General features: G+C 38.0%; 1 protein-coding gene across 1 annotated transcript; it reads right to left on the bottom strand.

Annotated features, from left to right (window-relative positions):
• Positions 1-9,483: 9,483 nt before the first annotated feature.
• On the bottom strand, positions 9,484-13,929 carry LOC121805527 (metacaspase-1-like). Its single transcript, XM_042205415.1, has 5 exons — positions 13,611-13,929; positions 13,204-13,537; positions 12,926-13,049; positions 10,074-10,238; positions 9,484-9,778 (listed from the first exon to the last, which is right to left on the bottom strand). The coding sequence occupies exons 1-5, from the start codon at positions 13,927-13,929 to the stop codon at positions 9,719-9,721; spliced, it is 1,002 nt and encodes a 333-aa protein (XP_042061349.1). The 3' UTR covers positions 9,484-9,718.
• Positions 13,930-26,711: the final 12,782 nt, after the last annotated feature.

Genomic DNA, 26,711 nt, shown 5'->3' with positions numbered 1-26,711 from the left:
ATGAGTTTTCTGTAAAGATGAGACTCTATACAGAGGTCGCTAGTGGAGAATGGTTCGGGTGGGACATGGCCTTCCTCAGAGGAGGCCGGATTTTGATCAGCAGGCGGTCTGGCTGGCCTTGTGCAACGGACGTGCCCCCGAGTTTAAAGCTTCTGAGTCCAGAGGGGACCATATTGCTGATCCGGCCCTCCGCCTTGCCCAAGTCTACCTAGCCTGCAATCTCCTTGGCCAAGCCAATACATTGGCGATCATTACTCTGGCCGAGCTCTACTTTATGTGGAGCATGAAGGAGCCAAGGAGGGTGTACCTGGGCTACTGGATTGCTCACTCGATAAGTCAGATTGCCAATCGCCCTGCCCGCCACCTCAACATCTGCCACATTCTCGGAGCCTACCTAAGGCAAAATTGGACCCTGGAATTCCAGGAGGGTGTGGAGCTTTCTAGTCGCTGCCCAAAGCTAGAATTGTTTAACATTGATTTCTTTGTAAGAATTCAGGTACTTGAACGGCTGCGCGACGGGAGACTTCGCTTCAACTCAAAGGCTCGAAAGAAGAGGCAGATAGAGCAGCAGGAGACCAGGCAGGAAGAACTGCAAGAGGCCAGAAGCGAGAAAAGGAGGAGGCCGGCTGATCGCCCGGCGAGCCCAGCAAGGCCGGAGAGGCAAAGGTTGAAAATGATGCCAGTAACAGACCTAGAGGAGGCTGCAAACGAACAACGAATGGAGGCTCTGCATGGAGCAGATACTCACGCAGCTGGTGGAGAACTCACACGCCCAGCTGGTTGTTCAAGCTAGGATTCTGGAGGCTATCCGCCAACTGACCCTTGCTATGCGACCACCACCTCCCTCTACAAGCTCTCCTCCAACCCGGCGTCCATCATCCTCCAGGCCACCTTCCGCATCTCCAAGTCAACCCCCCAGGAAATCCTAAGTACAACCCCCCCGATCTCAACTTTTTTTTGTTAATCTCAAAACTTTTTAATTTGTTTATGGTATGTATAACTGATACTCCACTCCACATCACACTTAGACCTGTGTTGGGTCTAAGTGTGAGAAGTATGCATGCCTGTTTTGCTTTCCTTGTTGTTTGCCTATACCTATTTTAGTTTTTGTTGTTTCTTTTTTTGTTGGCATGATTGATTGTTGGCACTTCTCACACTTAGCCCAGTGTCCGGTCTAAGTGTAAGAAGTTTTTCTTGTTTGTTGTTATGCCGCTGCTTGCGCCTAACCCTTTTTCCACTGCATCCAGTCCCTCGAGGACGAGTTCATATGCAGTGGGAGGGGGGAGAGTTAGTTCCAGAAAATAAAAATCATACATGTCAAAAGTTTTGAAAATACAAAATATCAGTTAGTAATAAATAGGCAATATGCATGAAATTGGATAAATGGAAGCCTTGATTACTTTGGGAAGAGTTAGAAAAAAGACTCAGTATGCTTACATGTAGAAACTTGATTGCAAAAAACTTGATCAGTTTGAACGACGTAAGTATCATGGAAATGCTCAAATTTTAACTTACTGTGAAGCCTCTCTATATGTGAGTTATAAGGCAAAGTAGCACACTTGCAACTATTTTTACAAAAGAAAAAATTTTACGAGAGGCTGACTTTTAATATTGAGATGAAAATTGCACAAGTAGTAAGGACTAAAGGCACTAGGACCTAGCCATTTGAGCCGTTTTCTCTTCCTTCGTTCCACGAACCTGCCTCGTCAAGCAATGCACCCCTTAGTTAGCCAAGTTGAGCCCATACACTTTTACCCTTTCTTTGATAACCAAGACCTAAATCCATATACTTTTTATAAACACGTGAGGAAAATGGGTCAGAAAGATGAGTCAATTTCAAAGGAAAAGGGGGATATCAATAAATAGTCGAAATAAAGGGTAGCCGGGTTGATCAAGCAATATATATATATATATATATATATATATATATATATATATATATATATATATATATATATATATATATATATAGGAGCGTTATTCTCCTATTCATCCCTTAGATCCTTTATTCTTCTTAATATGGGCCGTTAGATCTCATTCATCAACGGTCCAGATGATCTGCATTATTACACTATAATAGTGCATTATTAGTCGGTGTGCATTATTCAACTGAAAATTTGCATTATTAAATGACACGTGACACCAATCTAACCGTCGGATGACAAAATCGTGGGGCTGAGATTAAAAAGAACAAAGAACAAAAGATACAAAAAGGAAATGAATACATCCATATATATATATATATATATATATATATGTCCATGATCAATTGAGATTTTTTAAGCTAATTGAGAAATGAGATGCAATCTCAGCCACTCATTTTTATTAAATGAGTGGTCCAGATTTGGCCACACAAAAAATATTTTTAAATTAATTTATTATGAAAGGGTATAATGGTAATTTAAGTTAGAAACAAATGAAACAAGCGTGGTTTCCAGCACTCCAATTCCATTCCCAATTTTCCTCCAATTCCATTCCCAAATTTCCTCCATTAAAGCAACGCCTGCACCAAATCTCCAACCAATTAGCCAATGGAAGGCGTTTCCGCCATCGTCTACCGAGGAAGCTCATGAGAAGATTATCCAAAGTAGGCGACTCGTCGCAGTAGTGGCTGCTCAGATCGTAGTTGCTGCGGAAGCGCTCCTCCTCCGGCGGCGTTCCGGAGGGGCACCTGCCGGTGTATGTCGGCGACGAGATGGAGCTATTCGTGGTGAGCGCGGAGCCTGACGTCAATATTTCTCTTCCAATTTTCAGGTTAGCATTCCCCGATTTTACCGATTCATTCATGAACTCCGTCGATCTCCAGCCGAAATTGATTTCAGACGTGGATGGTGGCGGTGACGGGAGACACCGCGGCAGCGGATGGAAGGGATGGAGATTTGAGAGATGCGTTTGATGTGTTATTTTTTAGTTATTGACATTTTAATACGAGTTGTTGACATTTGATATTCTCGCTATTGATATGTGAATTACAAGTGTTATTTTTTAGTTGTTGACATTTTAATACGAGCTGTTGACATTTGATATTCTCGCTATTGATATGTGAATTATAAGTGTTTTTTTTAGTTGTTGACATTTTAATACGAGTTGTTGACATTTGATATTCTCGATATTGATATGTGAATTATAAGTGTTATTTTTTAGTTGTTGACATTTTAATACGAGTTCTTGACATTTGATATTCTCGATATTGAAATGCGAATTATAAGTGTTATTTTTTAGTTGTTGACATTTTAATACGAGTTGTTGACATTGATATTCTCGATATTGATATGTGAATTATAAGTGTTATTTTTTAGTTATTGACATTTTAATACGAGTTGTTGACATTTGGTATTCTAGATATTGATATGCAATGATTTTGTTTCTTTGATTGGATGTGGTGACATGATATACTATCCTCTATTTTTCTCCATTGAAGGCCTTCAAGAGAGCTTCAGAATCACTGGATAAGCTAATGGATGTCACGAGGAAAGAGCTGCCGGACACCATGGCTGCCGTTCGATTATCTGGGATGGAGATCAGTGACTTGACAATGGAGCTCAGTGACAATGGTTCCGATTCAGAACTCTTCTGCTTCAGATCTCGCGAGCTCGTGGAGGTGACAAAATCGTCCAAGTATCTGAGGCACAGTGTGCCGACGGTGTTGGAGGTGGAGGCTAATCACATGTGTTGTATGATCATAATGCCAGAACTTGTGTCAAATAAAAAAATTAAGATAAAATAGTTGTTATTTTTTAATTACAAGAATTGTTTTTGAGTTGTTGACACTATATACAAGTTGTTGACAAGCTGTTGACAAGCTGTTGACAAGCTGTTGACATTTTGCTATAAGTTATTGACATTTGATATGCAGGCTATTGACATGTGTTATATGATCATGATGCCAGAAATTGGGACAAATAAAAAAATTAAGATAAAATAGTTGTTATTTTTTAATTACAAGAATTGTTTTTGAGTTGTTGACGCTATATACAAGTTGTTGACAAGCTGTTGACATTTGATATACAAGTTGTTGACATTTGATATACAAGCTGTTGACATTTGATACGAAAGCTATTGACATGTATTGCATGATCATGACACCAGAACTGGTTTCAAATAAAAAAATTAAGAGAAAATAGTTGTTCTTTTTTAATTATAAGAATTTTTTTTGCGTTGTTGACATTTCAATACAAGTTGTAGAACTGATTGACATTTCATATATATTACATACTGCTAAGTTCAAAAGTCAGAAACCACAATAGTTGTCCATGGTTTGTGTGAGTAGTGCAGGTTTTAAGAAGAAGCCTTCACCAACCCAAAGTTCGATGAATTTAGAGGCACGTATCTCACAATCTTCCGGGAATGCACCCAGGTAAAGGAAACAACCTTGAAGTCTAGCGGGCAAGTAAAGGTAGCTCTATAGCCAAGATCTCCAAGTAGGAACCCTCCCCCATTGCAGCAGCATCAGCAGTATCTTTTCTGTCTCCTGAATAAGAAGACCACCAACCACAACTAGTGACAGAGGAAGACCTTTACATTTCTCGGCGATCGATCTTCCAATTTCCTTCAAGTGAGGAGGGCAGGGCAATGTAACATCATCATTATCATTTTTCAGCATATCACCGAAGGTAAGATAACAGAGCAACTGCCAGCTGAGCTCCAGCCCGAGCGGCTGCATCTCATGAAGTAAACTAGATTTTTCAGAAATTTTATCAGAGACCTCCCGAAGCCTAGTGGTGAGAAGAATCCGACTGTCGTTCTCCTTATCCGGCAAAGCGTGCGCGATCCACGATTAGAAACTTGAGATTGTAAAGCTCTTGATGCAGGCGCTGGAGCAACGTCTGCTCATCGCCCTGAGTGGCATAGTGGCTTGCTTGGTAGTTCTTGCTCTCCATGATTACTAGCAGTTCATGACCTCACCTATAATTTATTTACTACTATTAAATATCAAATGAACTTTGTAAATTTGTTAAATTTAGTCGTGCATCAAAAATATTATTCCGATAATTCATACTAAGAAACATGTTTTTACAAGAAGGACGAAATTAATTGATATCAAAATCATAAAAATAAAAAATAAAAACACTTTGACGAACTTTCAGTAGCCAACTTCATTTAGAACTTTCATCAAACAGTTGGCAGAAAGATGCAACATTTACATACCGGCGCATAATTCGTGACGCTCTTCACACCTCCAGAACCACCGCGGCCAGCGCGATGGAACTCATCCTCAACGTACAAGCTGATCGGCACAGTCTCTTCCTGCAAATTACAACAATTAAACCTTATCCACAAACTCATTAATATCCCCATGATTCAATCGAATTAAAATTGAAAACATAAACACAACCTTGAAATAGTTTCCAACTGGAGAAGCATACACCAAAAATGTGTACTCGGAAGACGGCGCCAGCCCCAAAACCAGCACCTCCCTATCAGCAGAGACTGAATGTCAATTTGATTATGTCAACAACGATTCTAATAAGTATACACTATGTCAATAACAAGTATATCCTGTTAAAGCAAGCACAATTATCTTATTACTATTATATCAATTGTTAAAGTTTATAATGTCAACAACAATCCAAACAAGCATACACTATGTCGACAGTATACAATATCATCTCAATGACAAGTATATGCCGTTTATAGAAAACACAAGTATATTATCATAACTATGTCAATAGCTATTGTATGAAATGTCAATAATCTTAAAAATTTAAACAAATCCTTAACTGGAAGAAGATGTTTGTTCTCTTCCGTTTTTTCCAGCAGCATTATTCATTTCCATCTCTTCCGATTCTACCATCGTTAATCAACAAAAAAAACAACAGAAATTGAATTAAATAAAAAACTGGCAGATCTCTGCTGAAATCGCGAGATAAAAGCAAAATTCAGCATTGAAATGAGCAGAAATCAGTATTTTCAGATTTTTCCCCAAATGTTCAAGCATTTTGATAAAAACAGCAAAGCGAAGTTGAACCTCAAAATAGCTGATTCCTCGACTTTCTGGATTCTACACAGAGCTCCGGCGACAAACGCGAACAACAGCAGCGAAAACATAGGTAGCGATTTCTCTCACTAAAAATCAGTTCACATCCAACACAATTGATAATACAAAGCCTAATACCTCCAAATCCATACTCGAATCAACAATTAAGCTTTCGACGAAGCGACGACGTGAGAAGCGAAGGCTGTTCGGAGCTTCGTGCAGCAGGAGCGGCGAAGCGCGATGAACAACGGCGACGTTAAACCGCGCGCGAGAGAGAGAGAAGGTGTCTGGAGGCGTCGTCGTCTCTGGCTTGATTGATGATCGGCGAAGACGGTTGATGGTGGCGATATATATTAGAGAGGGTTTTAGAAAATGATTTCAAATCTAATTTTATTTTTTTCCACCATTTGATTAATGAAATGAGACTTATACCCCCGTGTTGACATAATGTGATAGTTGTTGACATTTCGTTAATCTTGTGGATTAGTGGCTGAGATTGCATCTCATTTCTCAATTTAGCTAAATAATCTCAACCTAACAACACCATATATATATATATATATATATATATATATATATATATATTGAGAAAAGTTTGAGAAAAGGAGGGCAGGAAAAATTTGTAACCTGACCCAGCAAGTCGGAAGTTAGAAAATTAAGCCAAAAATTCAAGGCTAGAAGTCGCCACTTGACCACGTAAGATATCTAAAGGCGAAATAAATAGTTCAATTCTTTGGGCTCTTGACTCATGTGTTTTTCCTTTTTACAGTTTATATTTTTAAACTTAGAACCCCTAGGACCCTACCTTGATGCACCACTACCCTTAAGCCCCATTACACCCAAGACAAAGACCTTAAGGAACTATCTTGTGCAGTCCGATTCGAGGTATTGAAATTATGGCAATACTGAGTGAACAGTCCTAACATCTCTGGTGAAAATTAGTGACTGAGTGACTCCAACAGTGGTTTAAATTGAGCAATCTTGACAAACTGACACCTTGATCAAGCAAACACGAAAAAGAAGAAACATAAGCTACTGACAAATGGATTGACCTCGACCTCGGGTATGATTGTTGGAAATTTATTCGGTCTAATGCATACATGTGAATATGTGTTTTTGTTTCGAGTCTTGTTTTTCCTTTTTCGTTTTCTTTTACTTTCTTGAAATGAGTAAACCATGCCTGAAATTTGTCTTATCTTTTTCTTTTCTTTTTCTTTATACTTGAGGACAAGTATGTTTTAAGTGTGAGCAGTTTGATAAGGCTCATTTCATGCATCGGTTTAAGGGTAAAATGTACTCTACTTGATCGGTTTATCGCGCAAAGCAAGTGTTAAATGTGCAGGAATGCCGCTTGGCTAAAGCAACAAGATCAAACTGATCAAGTGAGTACAATAGGCGAAAAAGGCCAGATTTCGGGGGAAGTTGATCAAGGGGAGTAATCAAGCAGTTAAGGAGGGGACCACTGGATGTCAAAAGAAGGACACGCGAGGCTATGAGCTGGATGGTGCGCAACATTCTGTTATCAAGGACAACGTTCTAGAAGGGGACACGTGCTGATATATGAGACGCAAGGACGGAGCTGAGTCACGAATTTGTTACTGAAAAGCGTCGTCGTTCTAGAAGAAGAGCACGTAACAATCAATGAGTCGCTCACTCTCAGCATGACCGAATATTCCCTGCCAAGATCGTTATCCAGCTGGAGGTTGTGCCGAGCCTATAAATAGAGAATGTGCCACCACATGAAAGAGATCCGATCATTTACTTTCCGCCTAGTTTAGCTTAGTTCTCTAGCTTAGTTCAGTTCTCTAGAATAGCTTAGCTTAGCTTAGATAAAGTAATGTTTAGCTAGAAAGGGCGACTGAAGAAGCGCTGCAGAATACTTGTTATCTGTAGGCAAAGTCTTAAGTTTCCCGCCGAGACTCTTCTCGGTTTTACTTGCTTTCGTAATTTCCAGAGTGTTAGCTTAGTTTAAAATTCACGCTGTACTGTTCTAGTTTAATCGAAGTTGTTTTCGTTTTCATCCTCGCATTTACTGCTTTAGTTTCAGTTTCGTTATGACGCACTTGATCCAGTAGTTAAATTTACCTTGTTCAAATTAGTCAGTTTAATTCTGTCTAGAGTAAAATCAGTAGTTAAAAACTCCCAAGTTAAAGCGTGGCAGCAGCCAACCCCCTGTTCACTATTCAAACACTTGATACACCAATTTCTCTGTGGGATCGACCCCGAACTTGCCGCTTTACTGTTAAAGTAGTGCAAAATTGGGAGTTATAAATTACTTTGGTGGGTAAACGAGCGAAAGCGAGATCGACTTGATCAAGTGGCAACAACATTTGCTAACTGATCCAACCGGTTCAGTTATCTTTCCATATAACTTGGTCCGAATTCGCGCTTGTCGTTCACCTAATCCTCGCCAGACTCACATGCCATTAACTTTTTCAACCCACTTTCTATTACATTTCTTTAAACCCGTGTCGGGTCAAATAGTGACGAATGATTAGGGACGGAGGGAGTATACATTAATTGATATAAAAAGTGTATGAATAATTGGTTTTTCTCCGCCCCAGCTAAAATGTCACACTTTTCTTTTTAATTTATCTCATATAAGATGACACCTTTCTATTTTTTGGTAACCTTCTCTCTCCAATCAATACGTCCAACAACTTTTTCTCACTCCAATTAAAATATTCAATTCTCTTTCTCTCTCCATTTAATATTTACACTCATATTTTATCTCTCCAATTAAATACATTAACCAACAACTCTTAAAATCTGGTGCCGACTAAGAAATGTGTCATCTTAGCCGGAACGAAGGGAGTATAAAGCAAAGGTATTTAAAAATTAATATTCACTCTGCATGCAACAGGAATAAAATTTTAAAAATAGAGTTTACAATAGGGGTGGCAAATCGTGCGGATTGGGTCGTTATCGGGTCAACCCGATAACGACCCAACCCAATAAGGCCAAACCCGAACCCAACCTGTTAAGGAAACCCCAAACCCGAACACGAATCCGACCCGCCACCTCCAAACCCGGACACGACCCGGACACGACCCAAACACGATAGCGACACGAACCGCTTTGGGTTGACCCGACACGATAGCAACACGATATCGACCTGAACACGATGGCAACACGATAGCGACACGATAGCGACACAATAGCAACACGATAGCGACCCGACACGATAACAACACGATAGCGACACGAACCGCTTTGGGAGGTAATTCTAATTTCTAAACCCTAATCTATTTTTTTATTATTTTCCTAAGTAAAAGTTACTAAATTAAATCTAATAAAAAATAAAAATAATAAAATAATAAAATATTAATTTTTAACAGGTTACCCGCATCCGACCCGCACCCGACCCGCACCCGACCCGAATTTTTCGTGTTCTTATTGGGTCAACCCAATAATGACCCGTATCCAATAAGACTTGATCCAAACCCAATTATTTCGTGCGGATTCGTGTCGGATTATCGTGTCGTGTCAAAAATTGCCAGCCCTAGTTTACAATAGTGACATAAGTATATTCCAACACACGATCTCGTGCAATGATACAGATGAGCAAATCCTCCGCTAGATTAAATGATTGTTATTAATAAAAATGTATAGTAATATATTATAATGAATTGGCTTCGTCCCTGATTACAGTGATAACAGGCTTGCTGGGGAGTACTTTTATTTCAGCTTGTCAAAAAAAGCAGTAACTTATTTAGTTCTTTATATGCAGGCCATCCATCTCTATAAAGTGAAAGTCCATGTCTGAATGTCAAACTCGTGGGAAGAAGAGAGTCGAGGTTCCTACAATGCACAAATAAACAATCAATATGTATTACTACTCCGTAGTAATGTGCAAAGAATGTGATGAATTGCTCAAAATAAAATTTAACTTGAATAAGTTTATAGCTAAATTTGAACTCTAGGATAGATAGATGGGTCTGTCCGTACCGGATGGCCTTCAATTCAAACCATTTCAATTGAAGCAAAATTCTCAAAAAGAAAGTCTAATTTTGGGCCCCGTCTCCTTAATTTATTAGTAAATAATCTGTTGCTTAGGTTTATGCAATAAAGTTAGTAAGAATATAAATAAACATACCTGTGTTGATTCGGGGTCATATGAGTTGGCACCAGTAGCCTGTCGTGCAGCCCCTATTGTGTTGTGCAGGGCAAGCAGCAGCTGCCCATAGCTTAGCCTCTCCTCTTGCTCCAGTGTCTGGACAAAGCTGTGAGTAAGCACCCCCGTTGCATATCTGGCGAAAGCCTGTATATATATATGTATAACTATCACTATGAATTCGGGTATATATGTTGCCAAATTTGATCAACCTGGAATTGTTGGAAAGATAACTTGAAGTGTCCCAAGTATGTTGGGAAAAGAATGTGTGGAGTCCCAAGTATGTTGGGAAGAGAATAACATTTATAATGTGGAGTTTCAATAAGTATAGTTCCTAGGTATATTTATATCTAGAGTCCTATAAATTCCAATGTTCTATGTATCAACAACAACAATCCAAATCAATCAAAATGTAGTCTTCAAGAGTTCTTGAGTTTTATTTTCCGCAATTTACTTTTCAACATGGTATCAGAGCAGGTTCGATCCTTGCATGGATCGATCTGTCTCTATGAAAAAAAATGTGTAGTTGAATCTGTGTTCATCCTAAACCCCAAAATCTCAAAAAAAAAAAAACAAATTCAAGCCTTCTATCGACCGAAGAAATTAATTTTTCAGCCACTCTCTACTCAACTCCAAAGCCATAGCATGAGCCAAACCTCCCTCAAACAAGATAGGAATCTGGTACTCGAAACAGAAAGACAAGATTTTGTAACTCTGGTGTTACAGAGGATAGTCTAGATCCTTTTAAACACAATCAACGGAAGAAGAGAATTCGAGGAATCGTCTGGCGAGGGGGAGGCGACAGCCACTGCCAAACGATTCATCGCGCGTAGAAGAATGCCGAGAAGAGAGCACGAGAGTGTATACCACCGAAAGAAGAGCTTGAGGCTGTCGAGAAGGTAGCACCCCAACCAAGGAATCAAGAGTTTCCGAGATGGAGACGCCAAAAGGAAAAGAGTTCATTGCTGGTCACTGATTGAGCGTCGCCGCCCTGCCGCCGTCAAGAGAAGAAATCAGCGGAAGAATCCTCAGTTTGTCCGACCGAGGGGGAGAATAAGTATCCGACCGAACAACCCGTCTCCAAATTTATGTTGCCCGAGAAGACAAAAAAGACCGCCGGAGAAGGCGAGTGAATGGCATGGGGTAGACATAAGGGCGCCTGGAAGAATGCTGAAAAGAGAGCAGTGAAAGCTGCCCGTAGAATATGGACCGCCTGGAAGAGCGAGGTAGTGATCGAGCAGATGCCGTCAAGAAAGCCGTGCCGAAAATGGAGAAAGCTGGCCAGCCCTGATGAGAGAGGAGAAGCTACTGCCAGGAGAGGCTGCGAACATATATAATAGCATCCGGCCGAGGGGGAGATAGCAGCAACTGCCTCACGATTCATAGCATCCGGCATCATGAGTTACCGCTGATGGAGATCGTGGCTTCACGGCAAGAAAAGCAAATATATGTCCCTTTCTCAATCTTGGATAGAATCTTGACATGACTGTTGAGATAACTGGGTGAGAAGGGTGTGGGTCAGTGCTGAAATCAGATATACTACAAAAATTGCTTACTACCTTTCTTGCCAGATTGTGGAGCTCTTCAGAGACTTGATCAGGAAACCATCCATTCTGACAAGCACTCTTGACAGAAATCATCAGAACCATAATAGCTGCTTGCGTTGAGGCATCATTTTTTCATTTGGCTCACCTGCTTTACCAGAGAAGTGAATAAGCAAACGATCGATGGCAGCAGAAATTCGGAGGAATGAGAAGAAGAAAAGTCGAAAGGGCGAGAGCAGAAGCTCGTCGAGATGTCTTTCATGCAAAGGGTGGAGCCAACCAGAAGTGTCTGGCGATTACTTGTCGGAGTTGCCGCCGCAGAACGAAAAGAGAAACAGAAAGGAAAACGAGGCACTGTTTGACCGTCCCTCAATATAGGGTTATCACGTAAAGAAGAAACATGGGCAATTTTGGGCTAGTGTTATTGGGCTCAAGAAAAAAAATAGAAATGAAAAATGGGCTCATAGTTTGAGCTGGAATGGGCCGAGAACAGTCTGAAAGAAAGCTCCTTGACACGAGTCGAAACTGTCCGAATGAGCTCCTCGACAAGAGTAAAAACTGTCAGTCAGAAAAAAAGCTCCTCGACACGAGTAAAAAAAACTGTCAGTCAGAAAGAGAGCTCCTCGACACGAGTGAAAACTGTCAGTCAGAAAAAAAAATGATTTGGCTCCTAGATACGAGCAAAAACTATCTAAGATAGCTCCTTGACACGAGTTAAAAATGTCAATCAAAAATTGAAGAGCTCTATGACACGAGTTAAAACTGTCAACAGAAAATTGAAGAAACTCCTTGAAATGAGTCTAAACTTTCAATGATGAAGAGCTCCTTGATAAGAGCCTAAACTTTCAATGAAAAAAACGAAGAAACTTCATGAAACGAGTCTAAACTTTCAATGAAAAGAAGCTCTATGATACGAGCATAAACTATCAATGATGAATTGAAGAAACTCCTGAATACGAGTATAAACTATTTATCAAAGTGAAGATCGTGCAAGTTAAGTGTCGAAAAAACTCGATACTTAACTTGAGGCGGAGTGTTGGAAAGATAACTTGAAGTGTCCCAAGTATGTTGGGAAAAGAATGTGTGGAGTCCCAAGTATGTTGGGAAGAGAATAACATTTATAATGTGGAGTTTCAATAAGTATAGTTCCTAGGTATATTTATATCTAGAGTCCTATAAATTCCAATGTTCTATGTATCAACAACAACAATCCAAATCAATCAAAATGTAGTCTTCAAGAGTTCTTGAGTTTTATTTTCCGCAATTTACTTTTCAACAAATAGGACATACAGTTGTATCTAAGGAGCTCTGATTATCATTACAGGCGCTGAAAGCAATGGCCAAACCACCACTCGTGCCTCTGTAGGCGACGCCATTAGGGGGATCATGATACCTCCATTCGTAGTACTTTTGTCTGTTCATCAAAACATGAAGAGTGAATGTATATTTATATAGGGCTGTTGATAACTATTTTAAATTTATAACTTACAACAAAATTTAATTGACATACAAATGTCTTCGTGTTGACATCTAAAACATTATGTGGACGACAAAAAATTAAGAGCTACCTTTTGATTTTGCAAACATTTGGGAGATCTAAAAGGGTGCCACTGGAGCAAGCGTCAGTGATGGCATGAAGGGTTGCCCCTCTCGGCAACGGCCTAACAATGGTTGCATTCAGTTCATCATCCACTATATATCCCTCTCTGTTGTAGTCAACCGGCATTAGGGCTTCATCATATCCATCTACCTCGTCCCCATCGCTGTCCCTCACTTGTGTCCCGTGCCCTGAGTAGTGGAACACAAGTGAATCCCCTGCCCGGCTGCCTTCAACCAGCCATCTCAGCGCGTTACGGATGTTCCTCTTCGTAGGAAAACACCTCATGTAGTCCACTTCCTCCTCTGCACCGCATTTTTTCTTTTAAATTTTACAACTAAATAGGACAAAAATGGCAAAACGAGACTATTACTATACCTGTTAGGACGAGGATGCTGGAGATGGGAAAGCGGAACCTCTGGATAAGAAGCCTCTTCATGGACAGGACGTCGTTGACACATCCCTGAAGAGGCCGCGAATCCCCATTGTAGGTGATGCCACACAGCACGGCTCGTTTACGTCCGTAGGCATGAGAGGGAGCACTAAGCTGCTGTGGTACAATACCATTTGCTGGATAGTTGTATCTTTGTTCCAGCACCGTGGAGCCGCGGCAGTTGAGGCAGTAGAGGCTCTGAGCCTCGAGTGGCACCACACATTCCATTCGGCACCACCTGCAGCTTACTCTCTTGCTCGCCATTTTCTCTCTAAGACTTTATGATTTCTTTCCTCTTTATATAATTGGAACAAGACAAGTAGATAGTGGTACAGAATCTAAGAATCCAACATTGCATGTTTTTACCTTTCATAATTGATAATTGCCTATTTTTCTACATATACTATTAAAATTTCTCCAATCCCAAGTCCCAACAAGTAAAAATTTCAATCCATCTAAGAGCATCCGCAATAAGGCGGACTAACCAATAGCCTAGCACTAGGACTAACCAATAACCCCTTCTGCTGCATCACTAGGCACAACCTGCCACATCACTAGGACCAACCACAGCCCAATAATAGCCTAGCACTAGGACTAGCCGACGCCCTAACCAATAAACAAATGCACAAAATTACAAATACGGAATTAAAAATTCGACACAAATACGGAGAAAATGCAATCATTTTATTTCATAAAAAAACATACATATTTCAATTAAAAAAATACAGTGTGCAAAATGAAATGAAGAGCAACGAGTCGTATATATAGAGTTGAAAAAATAATAAAAAATTAGTGTTCGCCGGTCGCTCGCCGATCGCGTCAGCACAATAGCAGACGAGCGATCTGCTAACGCCGATGCACTGCAGACGACCGCTCTCGTCCGACACCCGCTAGCCGGCTCCAATAGCGGACGAACGCCGCCCGAGCCGCTAGCCTGTCGCTAGGGCGTGCGTTCGCCCGCTATTGCAGATGCTCTAAGTAAACATGATATTATCCTATAGTCTACTTATTGTTTTAGTACTCCCTTCGTCCAACTTAAGAGTCTTGTTTTGCCATTTTCGTCCGTCCCAACTTAAGAGTCTTATTTCATTTTTACCATGATAAGTAGGTCTCATATTACATCAACTTATTCCACTCATATTTTATTATAAAAGTAATATATATAAATGAGACTCATTCCACTAAATTATTCAACCCACTTTTCTTTACATTTCTTAAAACTCGTGTACTAACTAATTAGGACTCTTAAGCTGTAAGTTGAGACGTATGGAGTATCTTGTTCGGCATCAAATCAGAAAAAAGAAGGTTGCCAGTTGAAAAATGAAATCGTCTACTATAAGCTTTCTGTGATTGCAACATTATATTCTTCGAGAGAAACAGTAAATGAACTTTGTCAATAGCTGGTTCTCTTAATTATGCCAAAAAAGCTTCATTCTTGTGTAGCTGCATGTGTTTCATGATTGTCTGATTCTGTTCAAAAGGTGAATGTGTCTGATTGTTTGATACTTTCACATGGAATAAAGCCCGCAAGAAACTAATCAATATTTTGACTAAGAAACTAAAAGAAATTTTAAAGCTTTCTTATGTTTGATTCATTGGTGCAGTTAGGCATGCACAAACCGAACCAGACCGCCGATTAACCGGCGGTTCGGAACCACCGTTTCACAAACCGGAACCGGCGCCGGCAGTTCGAACCGGATGGCGTTTCGGCGGTTCAAGCGGGCAGGTTCAGGTTCAAAAAAATCGTGAACAGTAACCGGCAGTTCAGCGGTTCCAACAGTAAGATTCCGGCTAGGGCATAAGTTTTCAGGCTAGGTGTGCAGAAAAACCAGCAGTTTACCTTTTTCAGGTGGCAGCGTATAGGTGACAGTGTGTAGGCCTGAAAACCGGTCAGAAACCGGCGGTTTCCGTCAGAAACCTTGGATTGAACCGCCAGTTCAGTCCGAAACCGCCGGTTCAGGCGGTAAACCGGCCGAAATTTGAAATTTGAACCTTTTATTTATTTTTTTTTATTTTTTCCAATTTTACTCCTATAAATAGCCTACTTCCCCTCAACCTCAATTTAGTTATGTAGAAACATCTCATTCGCCGACACAGAGTATATATACTTATAAATTTATTGTTCAGAACTTCAAGTCTTTTTTGTAATTTGTAATTAGCTTCGTTGTTGACTAGTAGTCTTGTTGTATTAAAATTTTTTGTTTAAAACTTCAAGTTTTTTGTGAATTGTAATTGTTGTAACATGTAATCTCAATAAAATTGTAATTTTCATCGTGACTATCTAGTGACTATTATTTAATTATAGTTATCAATTAAATATTGAGTTAATAATTTAACTCTCCCAATCCCACAATCTGAATTGAGATTTGTTAAATTAATCACGCTCTATTGTCAACCATGGTTACCCAAATAACATATTGGTGTTCTGGACTTCTGGGTATATACACGGCAATTTCAGAAACTAAATTCACTGCATAACATGGTTTTATCCAATGAGAACTGAATACAGATGGAGAGATGCAGATGATTTTTATACAAGCAACTCAAATTGCAAACATGAGCACAACATTCAATACGCATCTGCAATTTAACTCAGAAGAGCTTTGGTTGAATGTCGGAGATCCTAAAAAATTGGGTGATAAAAAGAACAAATTGAAAACCAGAGTGCCAAATCAAAATACAACAGGAACATCACAAGCATGAAGATGTACAGACAAAAAAGATCTAAACTTTTATACAATTATAACTCCGATTGAATTTTCTAACACCATAATAATTTAGGGCGAGCAAAAAAAAATCCCCAATATTCAAGTACGCGACACACTACACACAATCTGGCATCTTCAAGAATCAAATAGAATGAGATAGAACAACAACATACCCATCAATTCACACCTGCCAAAATTTCCACAAAAGAAAACAAATATACTGCATCTAATGACAACAATTCTGACGAACTAAAACAAAAATAATTCCAATCTGGATATAAATTTATAACCACTTTGATTTTTCTTGTTTGATTTCAAACTCATCAGGCAGAGAAAATGGGGACGAGGCAATGTTTTAAAAACCAGACCGGACCAGCCAGTCGGACCGGGAACCGGTTTCCTATTTTTTTTTCCAAATTTTTCGGAAACCGGTTTCCTATTTTTTTTTCCAAATTTTTTAAAATTTGTTGTTTGTAGAGGTTGAACTCATGACATCTCTTCTAGTTAAGAAGACATCTACCACTCCACCACATGGACTCATTGAACAATTTGAACATTAAATATTTTTATACATTAACCATTAATTTTATCTAAAAAAACTAATAATTCATTTTAATTTTATTATTCTTTAATATAATTGTTAATTATAATATATATAATTATCATCCTTTATATTTTAATGATGCTCTACTTACCACCTATATTATTATTAGTACCATATAAGATTCATTATTTACTATAAATAAATTTTTTATATTACATACTTAATTTATATACCCTAGCTATTGAGATTAATGAATAATCTTATCTAAACTAATTAATAAGTACTTAATTCGTATTTAATTATATATTATTTTACGAAATAATTTTTCTTAAATTAATATAAACATTATCTATTTTAATACATGAAATATTAAATTTTTTATCTAGACTAACTAATATTAAATATATATATCTGAATATATTTACTAAATTTTAATATTATTTATATTTATACATCACTAATTGTCTATAAGGTTTAATGTTTTGTGATATATTATTAATTGTAAATCATTTACTAAATTTAATATTTTTTTATATATATTTGCAACAGTAAAACGGTTAGACCGGTGGTTCGACCGGTTGGACCGGTTGAACCGTGAACCAGTAACGTCGCCGGTTCGCTTGCCGGTCCGGTTTTTAAAACATTGGGACGAGGAGAGAATGAAGGGTAGGGGTGGAACCAATATTTTAAAAACCGGACCGGCAAGCGAACCGGCGTCGTTACTGGTTCAACCGGTTCACTGGTCGAACGGTTGAACCGGAATACTGTTTATATTTATTTATTTAGTAAATAATAAAATTTAATTAAATGTTTTATCAATAAATATTATAGTATTATACAATTAATAGTATTATTATAGAAAACAAGTCTTGTACTAGTATATTAGAATATTTAATGACGTTAAGTTTAAATACAATAATAAATTATAATACACAATATTAAAAACTAGTATTAAGCTCTATGTATAATTATAAACTCTTATATTATAAAATATTAGTGATTGTAAAAGTATAATTAAAATATAAGAAATATATTATAATTAACAATTTCTTAAAAGAATATAAAATTAAAATGAATTATTAGTTTTGGTGAAAAAAGAATTTTAGATTTAATGTATAAAGATAATTAATGTTCATAATATTTCAAAATGACCATGTGGTAAGGAGTAGGTATTTAGAGATTATGTCATGTGTTCAAGTCCTAGCAGCAACAAATTTCAAAAAAATATTTTGAAAAAGTGAAAAACCGGTTTTCGGTTTATGGTCGGACCGGCCGGTTCCACCGGTTCGCGGCGATTCAATGTGCTAGTGATTTTTAGGGGTGAACCGGACCGGACTGCCTGCCGATTCGCGGTTGAACCGGTCGAACCGGCCGGTCCTGTCCAGTTTTTAAAAAACTAGGTGGAACTAAATATATTTTCTGGGTCCACATTCCAAGGGGAGAAAAGAATCGCGGGGGTAAGGCTCCGAAAAGTTAACTGGAAATATATGTATAGATACACAGGCCGCTTCGGGCCACGCGGCTTTTCAAGGGTCGACGTAAAGTGTTTTCTAGAGTATCAAACACACGGTTTGACCAGAAAATATCCATTTTCTAGGCTTTTCTATGCTATCATATATTTGACCTTTGGCAAAGAAGAACAACTTGTTTTGGGTATTTCCAAAAGTGATATCTAGCTATTAATTATGCTTATGCATATGTATACAATAAAATACAAATTCATTTTTTTCCCTCTCTTCAAATTATCAGTAATTTAGGGTTAATCATAGTCCATTTGTATTTTCAATTCAAAAACCTTCTTGACTTATGTAAAGAGAGACAACCTCGCTACATTCTCTTTTACTTTATATTCTTTCTATTTTAACTATTTATTAGTTCCTCCGTCCTATAAAAATATGAGCATAAAATATGTTATGAAAATTAAGACAAAAATGGCAAATTAAGAAAGGAATAGAATGGTAATCAAAGTAGTGTTAGTTGATAGTGAGACCCATTATTATTAGTGTTTGAATAAGTTGTAAATAATTTGATGTATATGATAGTAAATTGAGATAACTCCATAAATGGAAATGACCATATTTTTATGGGACAAACGAAAATAGAAAACACACATATATTTATGAGACAGAGGAAATATTATTTTTTTAAAACAAGTACAAAAATAAAGTGTGACACCTGTTATAAGATTGAGGGAGTACTAATACAACCATCTCCAACCATACACCAAAAATCATTTTTGGGTAGACAATTTCTCCAATCATACACCAAATTCAAACCAATTTTTAGATTTTTCAAAGGAATAACACCAAATATGGTGCTTATTGCAAAATTTTTGTGAAACAAATACTCAGAAATGGTGTAAAACTTAAATATAATGTAAATGATTGAAGTAAAACTAATTTTTAGTATGACATATACTCATAAATGAGTTTGAGTTTGAGTTTGATGTAAATGGTTACTTGATCGTTCTGAGGTGCGGAAATAATTCATTTCCTGACATTTACTAGCCTTATTCGAATTGCTGTTGGTAGTGGAAAAAGAATAAAAGAAAATCACTTTTTTTTCAACCTTTTTAGATGACATTTCTTTTGATGATGCCCATTATAGAAAGTTTCATATTCTCTTTAGATAGCTATCAACTTATTAGAGATTAAAAGAACTATATTCAGGTTTTCATTTATTTATTTTGATGTTGGTTTAAAGTTGTTTTTGATGATGCCCATTATAGAAAGTTCCATATTCTTTTTAGATAGCTATCAACTTATTAGATATTAAAAGATATAGATTCAGGTTTTCATTTTATTTATTTTGATGTTGGTTTAAAGTTGTTCTTGAATAAGGAAGTTGATGTGAATCACATTTCTATGTTTCTGTCCGTAATTTTATACTTCTTCCGTTATAAGATAAGCGGGTCATATTTGTTTTTGGGTGTCCTATTATAAGTGAGTTATTTCCCTTTTTAGCTAAAATTAATTCTCTTACTTTATTTTCCACATACTTTATTCTATCTTTACTTCTCTATTTTTTTCTCTCTCTCATACTTTACTCTCCTATACTGTAACTCTTTAAATATCAATTCCTTAAATCTCGTGCCGAAAAGAAATGTCTCGTTTATCTTGAAACGAAGGGAGTACACTTTTAAATACTTTATAGACCTCATGATGTTGTAAGTTTGTTTCTATAGAAAGTAATTCAAGACAAAGTAAACAACTAAAGTTAAAAAAAAAAGTAAACAACTAAAGTAATTCAAGACAAAGTAAATAAAGAAATGTAGTTAGAGTATAAACAACAATATATCTACCAAGTTGATAGCCAAACACTCACATAAAAACACCAATGTCTTCATCCTAGAAAGACGTCGCCTGAGTACATTGCACTCTTAATCAGACACCGGTAGAAAAAGTTATGACCGTTTACTAAAGTTGGGAAAAAATTCAGGATATAAAATACACATGCCTTTCGAAGTCCAATTTCTTTCTTACTTCAGATAGACTTCAAGGCTTCCAATCCTATCAGATCTCAACTTTCTGCATATCTATAAAAAGGGTTCATTGGGTTCATAATTGACTGTCTTTTATTCCATTTTCTCTTCCATCTTTTTGCTCTGCTTTTATATTTCTCTCTTTGCTGCCGAACGGAGAACCGTAGAGATTCACACTAGAGAGAATTGAAGACGGTCATTATCTCATCCAGCTGAATATTCGTCCACCATGGTATTAGTATTTAGATTTTCTTTGTCAAGCCATATATGGCTAATTTTCTAGATTACTCCTAATTTATAGTAGAAATTATTTGAACTATGCTATGAACAGTTTTCTATTTGGTCCGCCCTATATTATTTATCCCACTTAATTTTTATACTTTTATTAGTGAACCTCACATTCCGCTAGCTCATTTCCACTCATATTTTATTATAAAACTAATACTCTTTCTGTCCAACTTAAGATGACATGTTTTTTTTTAGTTTGTCCCAACCAAGATGACACATTTCCTTTTTTTGGTAACTTTCTCTCTCTGATTAATACATCCAATAACTTTTTCTCACTCCTATTTAAATATTCATCTTTCTTTCTCTCTCTATTTTAATATTTACACCCACATTTTCTCTCTCTAATTAAATACATTAACCAATAACTCATAAAATCCCGTGCCAGCTGGAAGGACTTGTAAAGAAACGAAAACACGATTAGAATGCGGATCAAGTTATATGGAATGATAACCGAACCGGTCGGATCAATTAGCAAATGTCGTTGTCACTTAATCAATGCAGTCTTGCTCTCGCTCTTTCTTCCTTACCAAAGTAATTTGTAAACTCCCAATTTTGCACAATTTTAACAGTAAAGCGGCAAGTTCGGGGTCGATCCCACATAGAAGTTGGTGTATTGAGTGTGTGAATAGTGAACAGGGGGGTTGGCTGCTGCCACGCTTTAACTTGGGAGTTTTTAACTACTGTTTTTACCCTAGGCGGAATTAAACTAGCTAGCTTGATCAACGGAAATTTAACTACTGAGTTAAGTAAATTGCAGGTAACATCGGAAAAGTAAATGCGATGATGAAAACGAAATAACTTTGATTAAACTAAACTAAGAGCAATACAGCGTGAAATTAAAACTAAGCTAATACTTCGGAAAATAAGAAAGCAAGTAAAACCGAGAAGAATCTCGGCGGGTAATTTAGGAATACGCCGACAGAAAACAAGTATTCTGCAGCGCTTCTTTAATTTCCCCTTCTAACTACGCATTACTTTATCTAAGCTAAGCTATTCTAGAGAACTGGACTAAGTTAAACTAGACGGAAAGTAAAGTATCTCCTCTTTGTGATGGCACACCCTCTATTTATAAGCTCGATTCGGCCTCCAGCTGAATAACAATCCTGACAGGGAATATTTGCTCATGCTGAGAATGAGCGACTCATTGATTGCTACGTGCCTTTCTTCTAGAATGACGACGCTTTTGAGTAACAGATTCATCTCAGCTCCGTCATTTCGTCTCATAAGCTAGCACGTGTCCCCTTCTAGAACGTTGTCCTTGATAACAGAATGGTGCGCCACATCCAGCTCATTTCCTCACGTGTTCTTCTTCTAGAAGCCAGCGGTCCCCGCCTAATTGCTTGATCACTCCCCTTGATCAACTCCCCCGATTCTTGGCCTTTTATCGCCTTTTGTACTTGCTTGATCAGTTTGGCCTTGTTGCCTTGGTCAAGTGGCATTCATGCACATTTAACACTTGTTTTACGCAATAAACCGATCAAGCAACGTACATTTTACCCTTAAACCGATGCATGAAATGAGCCTTATCACCAGCTAAGAAATGTGTCTCTTAGCCGGGACGGAGGGAGTATATAAAAATAGAAGTCACATTTCACTAACTTTTTCAACTCATTTTTCTACTCCTATTTGGACACACATTGAGGGACTGAGGGAGTAAATTACTCTAGAGGATGAATTTCATATTTATATCAATTTAATTCTTTTCCTGAAGATGAATTTCATATTTATATCAATTTAATTCTTTTCCTTGGGGATTATTTTTATCTGTCTGATGTAGCACACGACTTTTGAATACAATTGTGGCCTTAACTTTGATGTCTTTTTTAACTCGGAGTAAGTAGCAGACTAAGTTAAGAAAATCTAGACTAAAACTGTTCGTAGCATAGTTTAAGGGTGGATCAAGGATGTTTACATATTTTAGAAATTAATCCGTAGCTTACTACGCTGCCTAGCAGGGTAAAAGGTTAGTTAGTAGAGACATTAAGATGTGTTTAACATATCTTAGTCATACAATTCCCTTACTAGCGTTCAGTTGTGAGTGGGCACACCTCTTGATCCTTTTGGTGATCTATCTATTTTACTTTTATTGCTTTTATTTTGCTTTAATTTATATCCTCATCTTATCTTCGTTTATCGCTTTTTAGTCTTTTTTTAGTAGCTTTTCATTCAAACCATCGCCCTATGGGTTCAACCTCTAAGTAGTATATCTGACGTTATTTTAAAAATATTTATTACTTGTTCATGATTATCTATGCTTATACCTTCGTCCCACTACAAGTGAGACGCTTCAATTCGGACGTTGTTTTGCAAAAATGATAATAAATAGTTAGAATGAAGAGAAAGTAAAGTAAGAGAATAATGTATATACGACTCTCTTTTTTTATTATTCTCTTTCTTATTTTACTTTCTCTTCACTCTAACCATTTATTATCATCTTCGCAAAACAATGGCTGAAAAGAAACGTCTCACTTGTAGTGGGACATATGAAGTATTTTGTATGCTAAAATTCACAATATGGGTGATACGCTCGGATTTTAGACTGTTATAAGGTCTTTATTTGGTTTGTTTTTAATGTCAAAATCACAATTCATGTCCATATTTTGCATGTTTTATCTATTTTGGTATTTTGACGTGTTTTGTGAGAAATGTGCATATTTGAGCCCAAAAAGACATCAAAAAGTCGAAGTTGGAAATCTGGAGCTTTTGAGACGCTCAGCGGTCTGCTGCAACACAACCAACGACCGCTGCGGCCCAACGACAGCTGAGCCAGTAGCGGTCGACTCCGGAGAAAGATGTGCTGAAACAAAGAAGACGTTCAACGACCGTTGGGTAGTGCACAGCGACCGCTCCAAATGATCCAGAAGCTACATGATAATTTTCAGCGACCGCTGGGATGAAGTGTAGCGACCGCTATCCAAGAGGCAGAGGCTACGGATCACCCTGCAGCGACCGCCGGCCAAGGTGCAGCGGCCCGCTGGGAAAACACAGCGCACAGAATTGGCCTACTTTCTCCCCAAGATTTATCAAATTTAGCCACTTTTTGCCTTATTTGCTGCTGCTCGAAATGTCCCCTATAAATACCCCCTCAAACCTTTTCATTAAGGATCCTCTTTTTGCCATTTAATTCTAGAGCATAAATTTTAGAGTTCTTCATAGTGCAAGAGGTTGAAGAAGGAAGCAAGAGATCATCAAAGAGCTACAAGGATTCAACCCTTGGGTTTTATTTGCTTTAGCACTTATGTTCACTTTGTTTTCCTACAATCTATATTTTTAACTTATTCAATCATGTGTAACTAAACTCATAGGATTATATGGATGTGTTAGTAACGACTTTGGTTATACAATTTCATTTTCTATTTAATATTCATTTTGTTTTTACTCCATTTCTTCCCTAAGTTGTTGGATAATGCTTCACGTTTGAGTGACACATTCTGTGATGAATTAATATAACTTGCTACATAATCGTGAGGGGAGGTTGGCGAGTTAGGTCCACTTAGTAGACACTACAATTAGCTTCCCTTAAAACGACACTGTTAAGTGAGAGTGATGACTTTATAAGGGTCTTAGGAGCTTTTGGGAGTTACGGATCTAGGATTGACAACCCTAGTGTTAGTAATCTACGCTTGTGCCGCATGGGCAAAACTTATGTGAATCGTTCTATCGAAGTATAAACTGTGCTAGGGTATTGTAGTTGAAATTTGTATAACCATAACTGTGAAAACACATCCCTGGAATTCCCTTATCTCTCATATTTTATCTCTTTAATTACTTGCAATTAGTTGTTTATTTGCTTTCAAATTATTTTTAATTTCAAAATTCCAAAATCTTTGGTTTTCCATATAGTGAAAGAGGCTTAGCAGAAGGTAGCCAATTTGTGATTATTTTCCCTGTGTTCGATATCTCGGTACTGACCTTTAGCTATACTAGTTCTACCCTGTATACTTGCAGGTATTTTTAGTGCTAATAAATAGTGCATCAACTAGGATCATACTTGAATCGCTGGAAAACATCACATTCCCGTATGTAATTTCGGATTTGCTTCTCCATGTTCGACCAATAGAATAGAGATGATAGTCGCTTATAAGTAGCTAGAATGCTCGAATGTCCCCCTGAGCTTGAATTGTGGAACAAGTGAATGTTCTTAAGCCTCAAGTTTTGATCATTCCCAACCACTAAGTGACCCTTTCGCCTCAGCTGGTTGCCCATCCATGAGAATTTGTATGGTGCAGAGGGGTCCTGCTGCAGAGCAGAGATGGTGGATTTCAGCATGGGATCCGAGGTCCAAGTAGCCTCGATCAAGGGATAAATGTTCATGGAAACTGACGTGATCACCATACAAAGATATCAGAGGAGTGAACTCTAGAAAGAGCGTCTGCTACCACATTATCCACACCCTTTTTGTAGGTGATTTCAAAGTCGAAGGCCATCAATTTTGATAGCCAACTAAGCTGACCCAGAGTGGTTAGCTTTTGATTCAGCAAATGACTCAAAGTTTTGTGATCCGTACGTACCTCAAAAGGCTAGTGGCTCAAGTAGTGGCTCCAGTAGGTGACCGCGAAAACAATAGCCAACAATTCTTTATCATAAACCGAGAGACTCCTATGTTTGGAGGATAGTGTTTTACTGATGAAGGCTATAGGATGGCTGTTCTGCATCAACACAGCCAATATCCCAAAGCTAGAAGCATTAGTCTCTACTACAAATGGTAGAGAGAAGTCTGGCAAGGCCAAGACTGGAGGAGATACCATCGCAAGTTTAAGCTCTGTGAAGGCTTGATCAACTGCCTCATCCCACACAAATACATCTTTTTTGAGTAGATCAGTGAGGGGTCTACATATAATGCCATAGTTTCATATAAACTTCCTATAGTAGCCGGTTAGGCCAAGGAATCCTCTCAATTTTGAGACATCAGTAGGAGCTGGCCACTCTTGCATAGCCTTCAATTTCTCTGTGTCAGTAGAAACCCCTTGTTCAGAGATAACATGGCCGAGATATTCGATTTTGTTCTTAGCAAACTCGCACTTACCCTCCTTAGCAAAGAGAGAATGCTCCTTAAGCTTTGCAAAAACCAACTCCAAGTGGCCTAAGTGAGCATCAACATCCGCACTATAGATCAATATATCATCAAAAAAGACCAATACAAACTTCCTCAAGAAGGGCCGAAAAACATCATTCATTAAGCCTTGAAATGTTGTGGGTGCATTGGTAAGCCTAAAGGGCATCACAACAAATTCATTGTGACCATCATGGGTGTGAAATGTTGTTTTAGGAATATCCCTCGGCTCCATTCTGATCTGATGGTAGCCAGCCCGAAGATCAATCTTAGAAAAAACAGTTGCTCTCTTAAGCTCTTCAAGAAGTTCCTCAATCAAAGGAATGGGATATTTATCCTTCACTGTCAGTTTTTTCAACCTCCTATAGTCCACGCACATCCTCCATGCTCCATCTTTCTTCTTCACCAAGACAACAGGAGAGGAAAATGGGCTAGAACTCGGTTGAATGAAACCTTGCTGCAGTAAGTCAGAGACTTGTTTCTCTATTATATTCTTCTGAAGAGCTGAATGCCTATAAGGCCTAGAGTTCACTGGAGCAGCCCCAGGCATAAGATCAATTTTATGGTTGTGGGAACGCATTGGAGGCAGAGAGCTGGGCTTGGCAAAAATTAATTTCTGAGAGCTATAAAATGAACTGATATCGGTAGGTATCTCAGTGTTCTGCCCATTTTTGTTCTCCACAACCAACAAATCAGCATTTCCCTCATCATTTACTTTGATGCAACATAACTGAACTCCCTCACAATGAGTCAGCAGCTTATTCATCTCTTTCTCTGAAACAGTGTATACCTTGTGCTCACTCTGTCCCCCTCTCAAGACATATCTACGTCCATTCAAATGAAAGTCCATTGTGAGATTCTTAAAATCCCATTGTATAGTGCCTAGAGTCTTTTGCCATTGAACACCAAGCACCACGTCACAATTCCCCAAAGCCAATAGAAGCACATCTGTGATGAAAGTTGTGCCTCTCA

Source organism: Salvia splendens, chromosome 5, assembly GCF_004379255.2.
Source record: "Salvia splendens isolate huo1 chromosome 5, SspV2, whole genome shotgun sequence".
Classification (NCBI taxonomy): domain Eukaryota; kingdom Viridiplantae; phylum Streptophyta; class Magnoliopsida; order Lamiales; family Lamiaceae; genus Salvia; species Salvia splendens.
Note: the sequence above shows the minus strand (reverse complement) of the source record. Positions and strands in the feature narration are given on the sequence as shown.